At 40.6% G+C, this 16,126-nt stretch overlaps 1 protein-coding gene across 1 annotated transcript in view; it reads right to left on the bottom strand.

The window, feature by feature from the left end:
* Positions 1-16,126, bottom strand: part of LOC133560810 (RELT-like protein 1) — a 57,005-nt gene that overhangs the window by 18,259 nt on the left and 22,620 nt on the right. The window contains exons 2-3 of the mRNA XM_061913756.1: positions 10,792-11,010; positions 1,798-1,869 (exon numbers count right to left, since the gene is read on the bottom strand). Of these exons, the coding sequence (XP_061769740.1) occupies positions 1,798-1,869; positions 10,792-11,010 (291 nt within the window). The remainder of the gene's footprint in view (positions 1-1,797; positions 1,870-10,791; positions 11,011-16,126) is intronic.

Below are 16,126 nucleotides of genomic sequence, written 5' to 3'. Positions count from 1 at the left end.
CAGTCATTCACAAACAAGGACGGGGCGAGGGTCACCACTTTGTGAACAAATGCGTGAGCAAATTGTTGAACAGTTTAAGAACAACATTTCTCAACAAGCTATTGCAAGGAATTTAGGGATTTCACCATCTACGGTCCGTAATATCATCAAAAGGTTCAGAGAATCTGGAAAAATTACTGCACGTAACATTGAATGCCCCTGACCTTCTATCCCTCAGGTGGTACTGCATCAAAAACTGACAGTGTGTAAAGGATATCACCACATGGGCTCAGGAACAATTCAGAAAACCACTGTCAGTAACTTCAGTTTGTCGCTACATCTGTAAGTGCAAGTTAAAACTCTATGCAAAGAGAAAGCCATTCATCAACAACACCCAGAAATTAACCATCCGGATTGTTATAGGCACAAAGATCAAAATCTTCACTGGGCCCGAGTTCATCAAATATGGACTGATGCAAAGTGTAAAAGTGTCAGTTGGTATGACGAGTCCACATTTGAAATTGTTTTTGGAAACTGTGGACATTGTGTCTTCAAGAACAAAGAGGAAAAGAACCATCCGGATTGTTATAGACGCAATGTTGAAAAGCCAGCATCTGTGATGGTATGGGGGTGTATTAGTGCCCAAGGCATGGGTAACTTACACACCTGTGAAGGCACCATTAATGCTAAAAGGTACATACAAGTTTAGGAGCAACATGTTGCCATCCAAGCAACATTACCATGGATGCCCCTGCTTATTTCAGTAAGACAATGCCAAGCCACGTGTTTCAACAGCGTGTCTTCATAGTAAAAGAGTGCGGGTACTTTCCTGGCCTGCCTGCAGTCCAGACCTGTCTCCCATTGAAAATGTGTGGTGCATTAAGAAGCATAAAATACGACAGCGGAGACCTCGGACTGTTGAACAACTTAAGCTGTACATCAAGCAAGAATGGGAAATAATTTCACCTGAATAGCTTAAAAAAATTGGTCTCCTCAGATCTCAAACGTTTACTGAGTGTTGTTAAACGTTAAGGCCATGTAACACAGTGGTAAAAATGCCCCTATGCCAATTTATTTGCAACATGTTGCTGCCATTAAATTCTAAGTTAATGATTTTTTGCAAAAAAAAAATACGTTTTTCAGTTCGAACATAAATGTCTTGTTTTTGCAGTCTGTTCAATTGAATATAAGTTCAAAAGGATTTGCAAATCATTGTATTCTGTTTTTTTTTTTGTTTTTTTTACAATTTTACACAACGTGCCACCTTCCCTGGTTTTAGGTTTTGTACAACGAAACACAATAAAGCACATAAAGTCAACTTGTTTTTCCACTCTACTGGTTATTTAATCTATAGCACATAGCATAAGAAGCTGTTTTTTATCAAATATATTAGCATATCTACATTGTAGTAGTCCTTTTAGGAAATAACAAAATAAGAAATTGGTTCACATATTCTTAGAAATTTCAGTGTGCGCCTTTTGGTGGGAAAAGTGAACAGCCCTGGTTGAAACAGCCGGCTGGACGTCCTAAAGAGACGCCGGACTCTGGCACATTGCTGCAACATGGAAGCTCCACAACTCACACTCACTCACAAGATGGTCCTTATCATCCAGCAGCATCCTCTTATCATGCGCCACATGGCGCCCACTGACGATTACTTTGCTATCCAGGATGGCGCCCTTTTACCACCGCCGTGCTTTTCTATCCGCCGCAAAAATCTAATTATAGGCTTTTGAGTCCCACAACCAAACAATAAAAGGGATCCAAGATGGCAAGATATTTACTGTCAGCGGTTTACTTCTTTCTGCAGATGCATACCTTCATTATTCATGATGTAGTGGACAATCTGTCCCACGGTGTCGTTGTTTTCACTCAGAGTGTCGTTGAGCTCTGCAAGCATGTAGAAAAAGAAGCCATATTAGAGCACGCACGTTTACCTGCGCAATGCTGCAAATAACTCATTGGATGGCTCCTCTCAATTAGTCCCAGCTGCCACCTCCAACCAAACAATCAGAGGGACTCCAAATAAGATGAATAATCCCTGCAATTGCAGCAAAAGAGCAGAATAAGAGTGATGGGACGAGCCAACTCGTATTAAAGTGTGGCCCTGGGGCAAATAATTGAAGTCCAGGCACAAACAAAGACGAGCACTTCAAGATGCTCAGGTGTCAGCCTGCTCCTGTGTTCATCAATGATAAGTGCTAAAAAGCCTCTCACTCTCAAGCGTCATTAAAATATTTTACAACTTTACCACCACGCTTGACTTTATTGTGGCATGTTTTGCACTCCAACTCTTCATCTTTTTTGTTTTGTAAGGTAAAATAATCCCACACATCTGACATTTTTACCGTAACTTTTAATTCACACGGCCGTCTTAACGGTTAGAACACAGACCTGTGGATGTGTTGAAGGTGTGCTGGAAAATGCGGAACAGAGCGTAGGGAGCAGCAGAAGAGTGGAATGTATTATTTAAATTGGTGCGTGGAAAAACACGGACCGAATTTTTTTTTTAAACTGGATCTGGTTCGGCATTTTCCCCCGTCTTAGCCATACGCATTTTTGGGCAAATATTGGCGGCCGATCCGATAGACAACCCTACTGTACATATACATTCACTGTACAACCATACATATACACATACTGTACATATACAAGTAGATGCACTCATGCATTTAATCACCTTTCATCAAACATATATATTAACGTTGTTCCCCTACGGGAAACTGGGTAAAACAAAACAGCACACTGACAAAGCTTAACCTTTTGTAACCATGACAATCCACAAGGTTAATACAGTTGGCTTCTCTTTCTTCCCCTCCATTTATCTGCTTTCTTTCATTACTCAAGTTTTCATTACATATATGTGTTGTTGCATTTGAAACAATTGTATTGTTGATAGTAGAGGTAATTATTGTTATCATTCATTATCAATTGTGTTATTTCTATTGGTATTTGTATTGCTGCATTTGTAGTGTAATTATGGTCTTTGTCATTTCTGTGTTATTAATATTTACTTCACTAAATGCTTCTTTGCTATCACTTTTCGAGTCCTATTTGCTGATGCTGTTCTGTTGTTGTTGTGTTTGTTCTTGTCTCAGTCTTGTCCCCGCAATTTCCCCCTCAGTCTTCCTTTTTTTCTATATCTATCTTCTCCTGGTACGGTCCGCCTGCTGCAAACAATAATATAATTCCATTTAATAAAATTAAATACAAATAAGGCAACAAGAGAAGTATCCCAGGCTTCTTTTTTGTAAAGTAAATCTGTACAGCAGATATGATCATCTACATCAACAATGTGACAAAAAAAGTTTAAAAAAGAATAAAAATAGCTCTTAACCAAAATAGCATTTGTGTTGTTAAAATATGATTACCGTTAATTCACTGTTTTATAGAACAAAATAAAAAAAGTATACTTTGTACTAGAGCTGTGAATCTATTCAGAATCTATTCTCGATTCAAAATAATCAATATTTTAATAACATCGGATGCCAGTTTTATAATATAAATAAACAGCTCTAATAAATGTCTTTATTACTTAAAAGAAAACTGGTTTTGTTGAATACAATTCGGTCCAAACATTTTAATAAAAGGTAAATAAATACAAAGAAGGCAACAAAAGAAGTATTACACATTTCTGTATTCTAAAGTAAATATTTACAGCAGATATTGATTATCTACCTCAACAATATGATTTGCCTGAGTGGCTGGACAGGACAGATTGCAAAAAAAAAAACTTTTAATATATTTAACTTTTTTTTCTTTTTTGAATCAGATTTGATACAAATGAAAATCGTGATTCATTTGAATACTGATTATTGTTTGACGTTCCTAATATGTAGTGTTTCTCTTACAGTAATTTTTTTTGTGGCATCTTGCTACAAACATGTTTTATTTATATAAAAAAAGGGGGACAGTACTTATTAATGGACATATACAAAACGTGTAAATATGTCCGATTCCAGCTAAAAAAAATACATTTCCATCCGTTATCCCTTGGCAGGTTTGGACCACCACAAATAGATTTGGTTCTACTAGTGAGATGGTGATATGCATGGTAAATCTGCTCTTCCTTCCTGTGCATTAACAGGTAAAGACAGGAAATGTTTCTTACGTCATGCATTTACTTGGTGATCAAATACTGTAATAAAATGCTACTTGTGAAAGCGTTAAACCAGTGATGTCCAATGTGTGGCCCTGGGAGTCACTTGCAGAACAACTTTTTTTTGTTTGTTTTGTTTTTTTAAATATGCCCTTGGGACATTGTAGAGATTAAAACAAAAAACAAAAAACAAAAACAGCAGAAAGGTAAAAAATAGAGCTAAAAAAAATATGAAAATAATTGAAATGTTGACAAAAGGGACTAATAATGACACATAAATGTGTCTTTAAATACATTTGTGAATGGCATTTTTTCCGCTTTGCTAAACAAATAGCCTGCATATCAGTCATGGCCAATTATGCTAATTACACTATGACATCCACAAATCCCCACCAACACCAAAAATAGATTGCAGTCCTGTGGGAAGCACTAAAGTACTTTAATTTATTGCTGAACAGGAAAAATGGTTTGCAAGCTGCTACCAAGAGTTTTTTGAAGATGAAGTACCATATTTTCTGGACTAAAGGGCACACCTAAAATCCTTTTTTTTCTTAAAACTTGACAGTGCGCCTTATAACCCGGTGTGCCTTACGTACGGTATAATTCTTGTTTTGCTTACTGACCTCGAATCAAATTTATTTGGTACATGGTGTAATGAGTGTGACCAGTAGATGGCAGTCAAACATAAGAGATACGTGTAGACTGCGATATGATTGCAATATGACTCAAGTAAATGACACCAACATTTTACATGTTCCATTGAAAATATAGAACAGACACGGCACTCAAAAATCTATCAAAATGTTTTAGAATGACTTTGGTAAGCCATGAAGCCGCACCACTTGGATTGTACTGTGCTTCAACATACGAGTATTACTATGGGGTGTGTATAAGGTGAGACATATCTGCCGTTTTGTTTTGCAATATTATGCAAAAAGGAACTTTTCTTACCTTCTGGTACCTGCTGATCTGTATTTGGAATCTGCATAAGTCCGTGCCAACGCCGTAGTCGATAAGCTTCTTCTTTTTCTCTATCTTCTTGTTATGGGACATTCATCCTCTGCTGTTGCCATTTCTAATATAAAGTAGTGTAAAGTTCTTACTTATATCTGTCAGTAAACTCGCCATGAAAGCTCTAAAACATACCGGTGTAGTGAGTTTACATTATTCACCCAAGGAACTTTAGTTTTTAGGGAATTCTGGTCAGACAGTTTTTCACGGGACACATTTCTGGCGTTGTTGTTTCCGGCGGATTAGGAGATTCTGCTCCGTTATTGATTGAAGTAAAGTCTGAATGTCATTAAAACAGTTAGCTCCATCTTTCGACACTTCTTCCACTCCCATCCTTGCACGCTACACCGCTACAACAAAGATGATGGGGAGAAGACGCTGCCGAAGGTGAGCCATGTAAATAAGACTGCTCTCAAAACGGCGCATCCGAAAGCGACTGTCAGAAAGCGGCTTAAAGATGATCTGTAATACATAATTTACGCAAAATTTTGACCCAAAAAACCCCATTACATGTTATGTAGACCCTAAGGAAGTGATTTCAATTCAGAAAAAAATATAATAATAATATGGCTCCTTTAAAGGCATACTGAAACCCACTACTACCGACCACGCAGTCTGATAGTTTATGTATCAATGTTGAAATATTAACATTGCAACACATGCCAATATGGCCGGTTTACTTTGCCAAATTGCAATTTTAAATTTCCCGCGGTGTTTCTTGTTGAAAACGTCGCAGAATGATGACGCGTGCGCGTGACATCACGGACTGTCAGGAAATATTAGCGCAGCACCACTTACGGCTAAAAGTCGTCTCTTTTCATCGCACAATTACACAGTATTCTGGACATCTGCGTTGCTGAATCTTTTGCAATTTGTTCATTTAATAATGGAGAAGTCAAAGTAGAAAGATGGAGTTTGGAAGCTTTAGCCTTTACCCACACAAACACGGTGATTCCTTGTTTAAAATTCCTCGAGGTGAAGCTTTACTATGGATCAGAGCGGTCAAGCGAACATGGTTCCTGACCACTTGTCAACCGGTAGGTTTCTGTGAGAAAATTGTGTTAAAAAGTCGCCTCTTACCGGAGATCTGTGGAGTTTGCGCCGTCCTTGTATCTGCCGTGACTTCCCTCAGACAATGGCCTCAAGACACCCGTGGACACACCCCTCCGACTATCAGGTACTATTTAATCTCACTAAAACACTAGCAACACAATAGAAAGATAAGGGATTTCCCAGAATTATCCTAGTAAATGTGTCTAAAAACATCTGAATCCGTCCCAAAGCAAACGCCTTTTTTTTTTTCTAGTCCTTCGCTATCAATATCATCATCCACGAATCTTTCATCCTCGCTCAAATTAATGGGGAAATTGTCGTTTTCTCGGATTGAATAGCTCTTGCTGCTGGAGGCTCCTATTATAAACAATGTGAGGACTTGAGGAGCCCTCATCCTTGTGACGTCATCGTCTGCTACTTCCAGTAAAGGCAAGGCTTTTTTATCAGCACCAAAAGTTGCAAACTTTATCGTCGATGTTCTCTACTAAATCCTTTCAGCAAAAATATGGCAATATCGCGAAATGATCAAGTATGACACATAGAATGGACCTGCTATCACCGTTTCAATAAGAAAATCTCATTTCAGTAGGCCTTTAATGCGCCTTATAATCCGGTGCACCTTATGTATGAAAAAAGATCGAAAATAGACCATTCATCGGCAATGCGCCTTAAAATCTGGTGCGTCCTATGGTCCGGAAAACACAGTAAAATAAAAACGACTTTGTCTGTTATTTGCCTAATAAACAAGAAATATTTAAATAGTTTTGAAATATTTTTAACATATTTGTTTTCTCCATTTTAATAGTGGCGGTCAAAAAGATCCTTTGAAGCGTCTGTTCAATGAACAACAGATGAATAAGATCAATATGGTCCCAGCATTCTTATTGTCTTCTGTATGCCGTGGAAAAATTGTGGACATTCCAGCCCTTTGCACCTTGCTTCCTGAAAGTCTAACAGACATTCTCACTCTTTCTGCGGCGCAACAGTGGTACTAAGCCCAGACGTCTAACGCAGACTTGTGATATGCTGACTTTCCCACGCAGCGGAGGCGGTGTAAATCAAAGTGGGAACACCGCCAGATGTGTGGAATGAGATCTACGAGTGCTTTGAGAGGCCTGCTATTGACGCTTATAATGAAGGAGAGTCATTTTTTGTTTGTTTGTTTTGTCCGTGTAAAATGGGGGCAGCGGTGGACATTCCAGGAAGTGAGAAAGGCACAATGTAAACAGTTCTCCCTCGTGAAGAGTCATATCCAACTCAACTTTGGGAAAGGTTACAGGCGGAAGAAATGTCAACCAAGGTTTACTGGCTTGCATGCCGGGCCTCAACGTCGCCATGGCGACAGCAGCACACATTATCTGCAGCTGTCACAGCGCGAGCAATAACAAACTACCGGGAAGTCTCTCAGTAATGAGAATTCCATCATCGGGAATGCACTTCCTGGTTAAGAGTCATGTGCATGGGAGTGTGAGCTTCCTTTACGTCACCATCCCACGCCGTGACATTCCAATGTGAAATAGTGAATTATATTTTTAATAGGGGGATTTTCAAATTTCAGTAGTCAAATTAAAATAAAAAAAAGATGTTTGATGCGCTTTTTGTTGTTGTTGCTCAAGTGTTCAGACTGGTATGTTTGTCATGGGACCAAACCCTGTGCAGTAAAGTGGATTGGGCAGCTTTATTAGTGACTCACGTGACACAACTCAAATATTACAAACCTAAAATTCCGTCCGCTGTACTGTACACGAGACAAGAAAACGAAGGTGTCTTTAACCTACTATAAGAACAGTGATCACGGCACTACTTAAAGCAGTTTGTCTGCGTGAGCGCTTTTATAACATCAAAATTGCAAATACTTGGTTAACATTCAGGTCACCAGACATAAATGGCGGGTTTTGGATGTTTTCAGAGGGCTTTATGGAATAGATAAGAGCATTCCTATTAGCTGCATTGTAAGCCACCTCATATTGTCTATCTTTTACAAATTAAATTGCCATAAAAAAAGCAAATCATGTGCTCTTGACTTACATAGGGATTGTGTATATTAGGCTAGATTAGTAGATCCCCTTTCAAGGAGACCTCCCTCCATCCATCCATTTATTTTCTTCCGCTTATCCAAGCAGAGAAACCCAGACTTCCCTCTCCCCAGCCTCTTCGTCCAGCTGCTCCCGGGGGATCCCGAGGCGTTCCCAGGCCAGCGGGGAGACAGTCTACCAAATGTGTCCTGGGTCTTCCCCGTGGCCTCCTACCGGTTGAACGTGTCCTTAACACCTTCCTACGCAGGCGTTCAGGTGGCATCCTGTCCAGATGCCCGAACCACCTCATCTGACTCCTCTCGATGTGAAGGAGCAGCGGCTTTACTTTAAGCTCCCCCCGGATGGCAGAGCTTCTCACCCTATCTCTAAGGAAGAGCCCCGCCACCCGGCGGAAGAAACTCATTTCGGCCACTTGTACCCGTGATCTTCTTCTCCTTTCAGTCATAACACAAAGCTCCTGACCATAGGTGAGGATGGGAACGTACATCGACTGGTAAATTGAGAGCTTTGCCTTCTGGCTCAGCTCCTTCTTCACCACAACGAATCGATACAGTGTCCGCATTACTGAAGACGTCACACCAATCTCCCAATCCACTCTTCTCTCACTCGTGAACAAGACTTTGAGGTTCTTGAACTCCTCCACTTGGGGAAAGATCTCTTCCCCAACCCTGAGATGGCGCTCCACCCTTTTCCGGGCGAGAACCATGGACTCGGACTTTGAGGTGCTGATTCTTATCACAGTCACTTCACACTCGGCTTTGAACCGATTCAGTGAGAGCTAAAAATCCCGGTCAGATGAAGCCATCAGGAACACATCATCTGCAAAAAGCAGAGACCTAATCCTGCCCCCACCAAACCGGATCCCCTCAACGCCTTGACTGTGCCTAGAAATTCTGTCAATAAAAGTTATGAACAGAATTGTTGACAAAGGGCAGCCTCTCACTAGAAACGTGTCCGACTTACTGCCGGCGATGCTGACCAAGCTGTGACACTGATCATACAGGGAGCGGACTGCCGCAATAAGACAGTCCGATACCTAATACTCTCTGATCACTCCCCCGAGGACTTCCCGAGGGACACGGTCAAATGCCTTCTCCAAGACCACAAAGCACATGTAGACTGGTTGGGCACGCTCCCATGCACCCTCAAGGACCCTGCCGAGAGGATAGAGCTGATTCACAGCTCCACGACCAGGACTAAAACCACACTGTTCCTCCTGAATCCAAGGTTCGACTATCCGGCGTAGCCTCCTCTCCAGTATGCCTGAATAGACATAACCGGGAAGGCTGAGGAGTGTGATCCCACGATAGTTGGAATACACCCTCTGGTTCCCCTTCTTAAAGAGAGGAACCACTACCCTGGTCTAACATGCCAAAAGGTACCGCCACGCGAAAGTACTGTACATAAGACCGCCCACAAAACGGCGCATCCTGAAGCCACGGTCAGAAAGCGGCTAGAAAATTATCTGTAAAAGCAAATCCATGCAACATTTTGACTAAAAAAACACCATTACATGTTATGTAGACCACAAGGAAGTGTTTTACATTTAGAAAAAAAAAATATAATATGACTCCTTTAATGCGCCCTATAATCCGGTGCGCCGGATAGATGAAAAAAGATCGAACATAGACCATTCATGGGCAGAGCCTCTTATAATCCGGTGCACCCTATGGTCCAGAAAATACGATAATACTCCGATTATTTGCATTGATAGCCATCCAGAATGAGACAATCATTACAAATTAGAATGCAAAAATATATATACATATGTGTTTGATTAATTGATTGAGACGTTTTCCTATCTATAGGGACGGCGTGGCCGTGCGCAACCCGTGGGTCCCTGGTTCAATCCCCACCTAGTACCAACCTCGTCACGTCCGTTGTGTCCTGAGCAAGACACATCACCCTTGCTCCTGATGGGTGCTGGTTAGCGCCTAGCATGGCGGCTCCCTCCATCAGTGTGTGAATGTGTGTGTGAATGGGTAAATATGGAAGTAGTGTCAAAGCGCTTTGAGTACCTTGAAGGTAAAAAAGCGCTATAAAAGTATAACCCATTTATCATTTATTTATCATTTATCTTGCATATTGTACCATATGTCCCGGCAAAAAATCTGCATTCAAAGAACTCCGGCTTATTAGTGATTCTCATAGCCCAAAAAAAGTCTGCGGGCTATAGAGCGTTTTCTATTCGGGCTCCAGTACTCTGGAATGCCCTCCCGGTAACAGTTAAAAATGCTCCCTCAGTATAGAAGCATTTAAGTCCCATCTTAAAACTAATTTGTATACTCTAGTCTTTAAATAGACCCCCCTTTTAGACCAGTTGATCTGCCGTTTTTTTTCTGCTTTGCCCCCCTCTCCTTCGGCACATATTCGTTGACCACAAAGTCCAGGTCCCCTTTAACATTGGTGTGTGTCTCTGGTCTTTGTGCAGCGTCTTATTTGAACCCAAGTGGACCAAATTGCACAAAAGTTCACTTGCATACACTTGTTTGGTGCACCCCAGTGTTCGGAATATAACGTTTCCACTTGACCCGTACCAGCGTTCCTTTAACTGGAACAAAAACGGGTCAAGCGTGAATGTACCTCATAAGTGTTAAAAGTGGAATTCCCTACCTCCTCCCAGCTCAAGATCCTTGTCCACTTCTTCGCACGCCTCCTCCTCATCCTGCGCCTCAGTGGTACACCGGTAGCCCTTCCTCTTCAGCACATGGCAGATGACCACCCCCAGCAAGCCCAGGAGGAAGAAGACAGGCACCAGCACAAAGGCCGTGTAGTCCGGGTTGACCGCTCCGCCACCTGCCCCTCCTTTGCCGGCGACAGTCGTCTGACCCGCTAGAGGACGGACAAAGAGAGCGGAAGTAGTTCAGAGAGAGAACGACCACACAGCAGGGGAATGCCACTGCAACGTCCTTGAACGGTAACCAGGTAGTTACAGTGGAGACAATCCGGTTGAAAGGTGAAAGGTCACAGTGAATTATGGGAGTCAAGCACACTATATAAGACAGAATGTAACAAACGATATTAATGATAAACCTCGGTAAAACTCTGAACGGTTATGATTACCTTTTCATAAGAATTATTGGAAAACAGTGATTGATGACTGCACCTAGGGTTGGGCGATATGGCCTTTTTTAATATCTCAATATTTTTAGGCCATATCGCGATACACAAAAATATATCCCGATATATATATATATTTTTTTTTTTTGTCCTGTCCAGCTTCTCAGGCAAATCCTATAGTTGATGTAGATGCCCATATCGGCTGTTCAGATTTACTTAACAAAAGAGAAAGGTAGGATACTTCTCTTGTTGCCTTATTTCAATTTGACTTTATTAAATGTATTTATATTATCATTTGGTGCAGCCGGGCCGGAGCAGGAGGGGAAAAAAAGAAAAAAAAAAGGAAGACAGAGGGGGGAATTGTGGGGATAAAGGGGGATTAGACAGAGAGACAAAAACAACAACGGCAAACACAACAATAACTACAAAAACAACAACAATAGAACAACACCAGCACATACGATATGTACAAAGATGATCGTAAAAGTGATAGCAAAGAAGCAGTTAGCGAAATAAATAATAATATAGAAATGACAATAAGCATTTTTACACTACATCTGGAGCAATACAAATACCAATAGAAAACAAGCTATTGATCATGAGCAATACCAATAGTTTACCTCTATTATCAACAATACAGTTGTTCAAATGCAACAATACATATACATAATGATAACTAGAGATAAAAAAAAACAAAAAAACAAGGAATACCGAAAAATAGAGGGGAAGAGAGAGAGGCAACCTATATTAAGCTTGTAGATTGTTATTTTAACAATGGGTTAAGCTTTGTCAGTGTGCCATGTGTTACCAAGTTTCCCCTAGGGTAGGGATGGGCATTAAGTGATCGAAAAAATAAATAAATAAATAAAATAAAAAAATTATAAAAAACTGCGACCTGCAACCAAACGCCAACAGGATCATGGAGACTAGCCCGCGCCAGCCCACCAGTCAGCCCAAACGCCAACATGCAAACAAGAGACAACACCTCCCGGATCCGAACCCAAACCCGCACAAACACACCACCACCCAAACAACCGAGACACAGCATCCAGACCAGACAAAGGTGCCTCGCTGCCACTGCATCAAGTCACCAACACCGACTCCACAGCGCAAGGTCGGGCTGCACGGGCACGGACGCCACTCAACAGGAAGCGAGACCCGCGCCACGCCCCACACAAAAAATTAATACGGTATATATATATATTTTTTTTTTAAATAAAATAAAAAATAATAATACAAATAAAATTATATATATATATATATATATATATATATATATACACACACACATATAAAAAAAAAATAAAATAATAATAATAATAGAATAAAATCCTCACACCTTCAGCAGGCCACAAGACCGCAGTCCCCGCAACCCGCAATGGGGGGTGCGCAGTACTCCCAAACCCCAACCCCCTCATGCATGTGTACAGGGCTCCCAGTGTCTACTGTGTAGTTAAAATTAGGAGGCCAGCCGTTACAGCCGACCTCCCGTCCCTATTGATGTGTGATATTTTGCCTTAGCCTTGAATGAAAACTTGATGCATATAATCACAGCAGTATGATGATTCTATGTGTCTACATTAAAACATTCTTGTTCATATTGCATTAATATATGCTCATTTTAAACTTTCATGCGGAGAGGGAACTCACAACTCAGTCAATTGACCAAAACTGTATTTATTAAACAGTTATTAAGCAATGGCACAAACATTCATGTCATTTCCAAAACAGAAAGTGCAAGATTGTCAGAGACATTTTAAGTGTCAAATAAAAATGAGCTGCATAATAGGACATCAAATAGTGTGGTAGGTTACTACAGACTATTCAATTCTGTTGTTGACTTTTTTTTCATATGGTGTTGATCAGGAAATGTTTGCCTCGGCATTTTGATGGTGTGGGCGTGTGGCACCGAACGGAGATGTTGACATGCAGAGTAAGCACTCTTCATTCTCTAGCAGGTGACTTTTTCAAATGATGCTGCATATTAGCAGTAATGCTACTTTTTTTAGCAACAATTTTGCCCAACACTTGACAAATTACGGTTGTCTGGTCGATATATTCCCACTTGCCGCCAAACCACCTGCTGTTTTTCTTGGGAATTAATTTTTTCTTCATTCGCACCTTCTTTCTCTCGTATTACCACTCGCACGGCTCCACTAGCATCACGGCTAACGTTACCCCCTGCCGCTACCTCTCTGCTCCGCGAGGGTGTATACGTATGTGACGTATGACGTGACAGTATGTGACTTGTGTAAATTTGTGCGCTTGCGGTCTGTGAGAAGGAGACACAAGAAGGAGTGGGGAGAGAACACTTTTCCACTTTGCATACTGAATATGAAAGGTACATACAGGTTTTGTAACAACATATGCTGCCATCTAAGCGCCGTCTTTTTAATGGACGCCCCTGCTTATTTCAGCAAGACATTGCCAAGCCACATTCAGCATGTGTTACAACAGCGTGGCTTCGTAAAAAAAGAGTGCGGGTACTTTCCTGGCCCGCCTGCAGTCCAGACATGTCTCCCATCGAAAATGTGTGGCGCATTTTGAAGCGTAAAATAGTGTGAAGCCCGCAAAAGCACGGTATAGTCATTTTCTATATCGCACAGAGACAAATACGCAATATATCGTGTATATCGATACATCGCCCAGCCCTAACTGCACTTTAAAAAACCTCTACTCATAAGTGTTACTTATGATACGGATCATTTTACTTCAGAAGCACGTCTTTCCCCATTAAAAAACGACTTTACCCAATCTAAACTTGTAATAAAAAATGCTGTCTGAGCAACTAAACCATTCAATTTTGCACAATGCTCGCTTACAAGAGGTTGCTCACTCTATAATCGGAGGAATATGACACGGAGGTGTCTATAACAGGAAGTGAACACGTGTGACGTCACATAAACCCGACCTGCAACACTCGTTTTGCCCTTTATCGTTCAAAAAACAAGTGTAATATGTGTCTAATTTATTTAATGTTTTAAATAAGACTTCAGTTTGTGTAAAAGTACTTTATGAACAAATTCAACAATACCGAGAAGATAATGAGTACTGTGATCATTATGGTAAATTTAACCTTGGCGAAAAATCCAACTTTCAAATCTAATTGGCTCCTAACACACTCCCGCTCGCCTTGTGATTGAAAAAGCAATGATTGGATAGTTTCCATGTGTCCCACCAACTTTCAATACAAAATTATACAAACCCTGTTTCCATATGAGTTGGGAAATTGTGTTAGATGTAAATATAAACAGAATACAATGACTTGCAAATCGTATTCAAGTTCAACCCATATTCAGTATGCAAAGTGGAAAAGTGTTCTGTGGTCTGACGAGTCCACATTTCAAATTGTTTTTGGAAATATTCGACATGGTTTCATCCGGACCAAAGGGTAAGCAAACCATCTAGACTGTTTTCGACGCAAAGTTCAAAAGCCAGCATATGTGATGGCATGGGGGTGCATTAGTGCCCAAGGCATAGGTAACTTACACATCTGTGAAGGCACCATTAATGCTGAAAGGTACATACAGGTTTTGGAACAACATATCCTGCCATCTAAGCGCCGTCTTTTTCAAGGACGCCCCTGCTTATTACACAAGACAATGCCAAGCCACATATAGCATGTGTTACAACAGCGTGGCTTCGTAAAAAAAAAGAGTGCGGTTACTTTCCTGGCCCGCCTGCAGTCCAGACCTGTCTCCCATTGAAAATGTGTGGCGCATTATGAAGCGTAAAATACGACAGCGGAGACCGAACGACTGAAGCTCTACATAAAACAAGAATGGGAAAGAATTCCACTTTCAAAGCCTCAACAATTAGTTCCCTCAGTTCCCAAACGTTTGAGTGTTGTTAAAAGAAAAAGTGATGTAACACAGTGGTGAAGATGCCCTTTCCCAACTACTTTGGCACGTGTTGCAGCCATAAAATTCCAAGTTAATTATTATTTGCAAAAAAAAAAATAAAGTTTATGAGTTTGAACATCAAAAATGTTGTCTTTGTAGTGCATTCAACTGAATATGGGTTAAAAATAATTTGCAAATTATTGTATTCCGTTCATATTTACATCTAACACAATTTCCCAACTCATATAGAAACGGGGTTTGTATAAGAATTATTGTGAAACTGTGATTGATGACTGCACTTTGATAAACTCTACTCATAAGTGTTACTTATGATACTGATCATTTTAGTTCAGAAGCACGTCTTTCACCATAAAGAAACAACATACCCCAATCTAAACTTGTAATAAAAAAATGCTGTCTGAGCAACTAAAGCTGAAAATTTTAATTCTCCTGAAGTAATAAATAAAGTAATATCTATCTCTATCTATCTATCTATCTAAACTAGGGGTGCAACAACTAATCGATTATATTGATTAAAATTGATTATAAAAATAGTTGGCGATTAATTTAGTCATTGATTCGTTGGATGTATGCAATGCGCTGAGGCTCTCTTTTTTTTCTTTTCCCCCTAAACCTTTATTTATAAACTGCAACATTTACAAACAGCTGAAAAACAATAATCAAAATAAGTACAAAAACAGTACAAAACAGCGCCAGGGCGGCGCCAAAGCTACGTCTCATGAGGTGGCAGTAAGCCAGCCAATGATGTGTCATGTGCAGCTCACTTGACCACGCTGTCTCCTTTGAAAACATTCGAAAAACGGCGGAGGGAAACAGTACGGATAGTTCCGCAGAGAAACATCTCGAGGTTGTTGCTTCAATGGAGAAAAGTGTACGACTTAAGTCGTCAAAAGTGTCGGAACACTTTAAAGACATTTCCTGCAAAACGTGCAGCATGGACCTCGCGTGGCACGGAAGGACAACGTCGCTTTGGAAGCACCTGAAGAGGAAACATGGATGAAGGGAAGAACTCCATCCATCCATCC

The sequence above is a fragment of the Nerophis ophidion genome, linkage group LG10, assembly GCF_033978795.1.
Source record: "Nerophis ophidion isolate RoL-2023_Sa linkage group LG10, RoL_Noph_v1.0, whole genome shotgun sequence".
Taxonomy (NCBI): Eukaryota; Metazoa; Chordata; class Actinopteri; order Syngnathiformes; family Syngnathidae; genus Nerophis; species Nerophis ophidion.
This window is presented reverse-complemented; position numbering and strand designations above follow the sequence as displayed.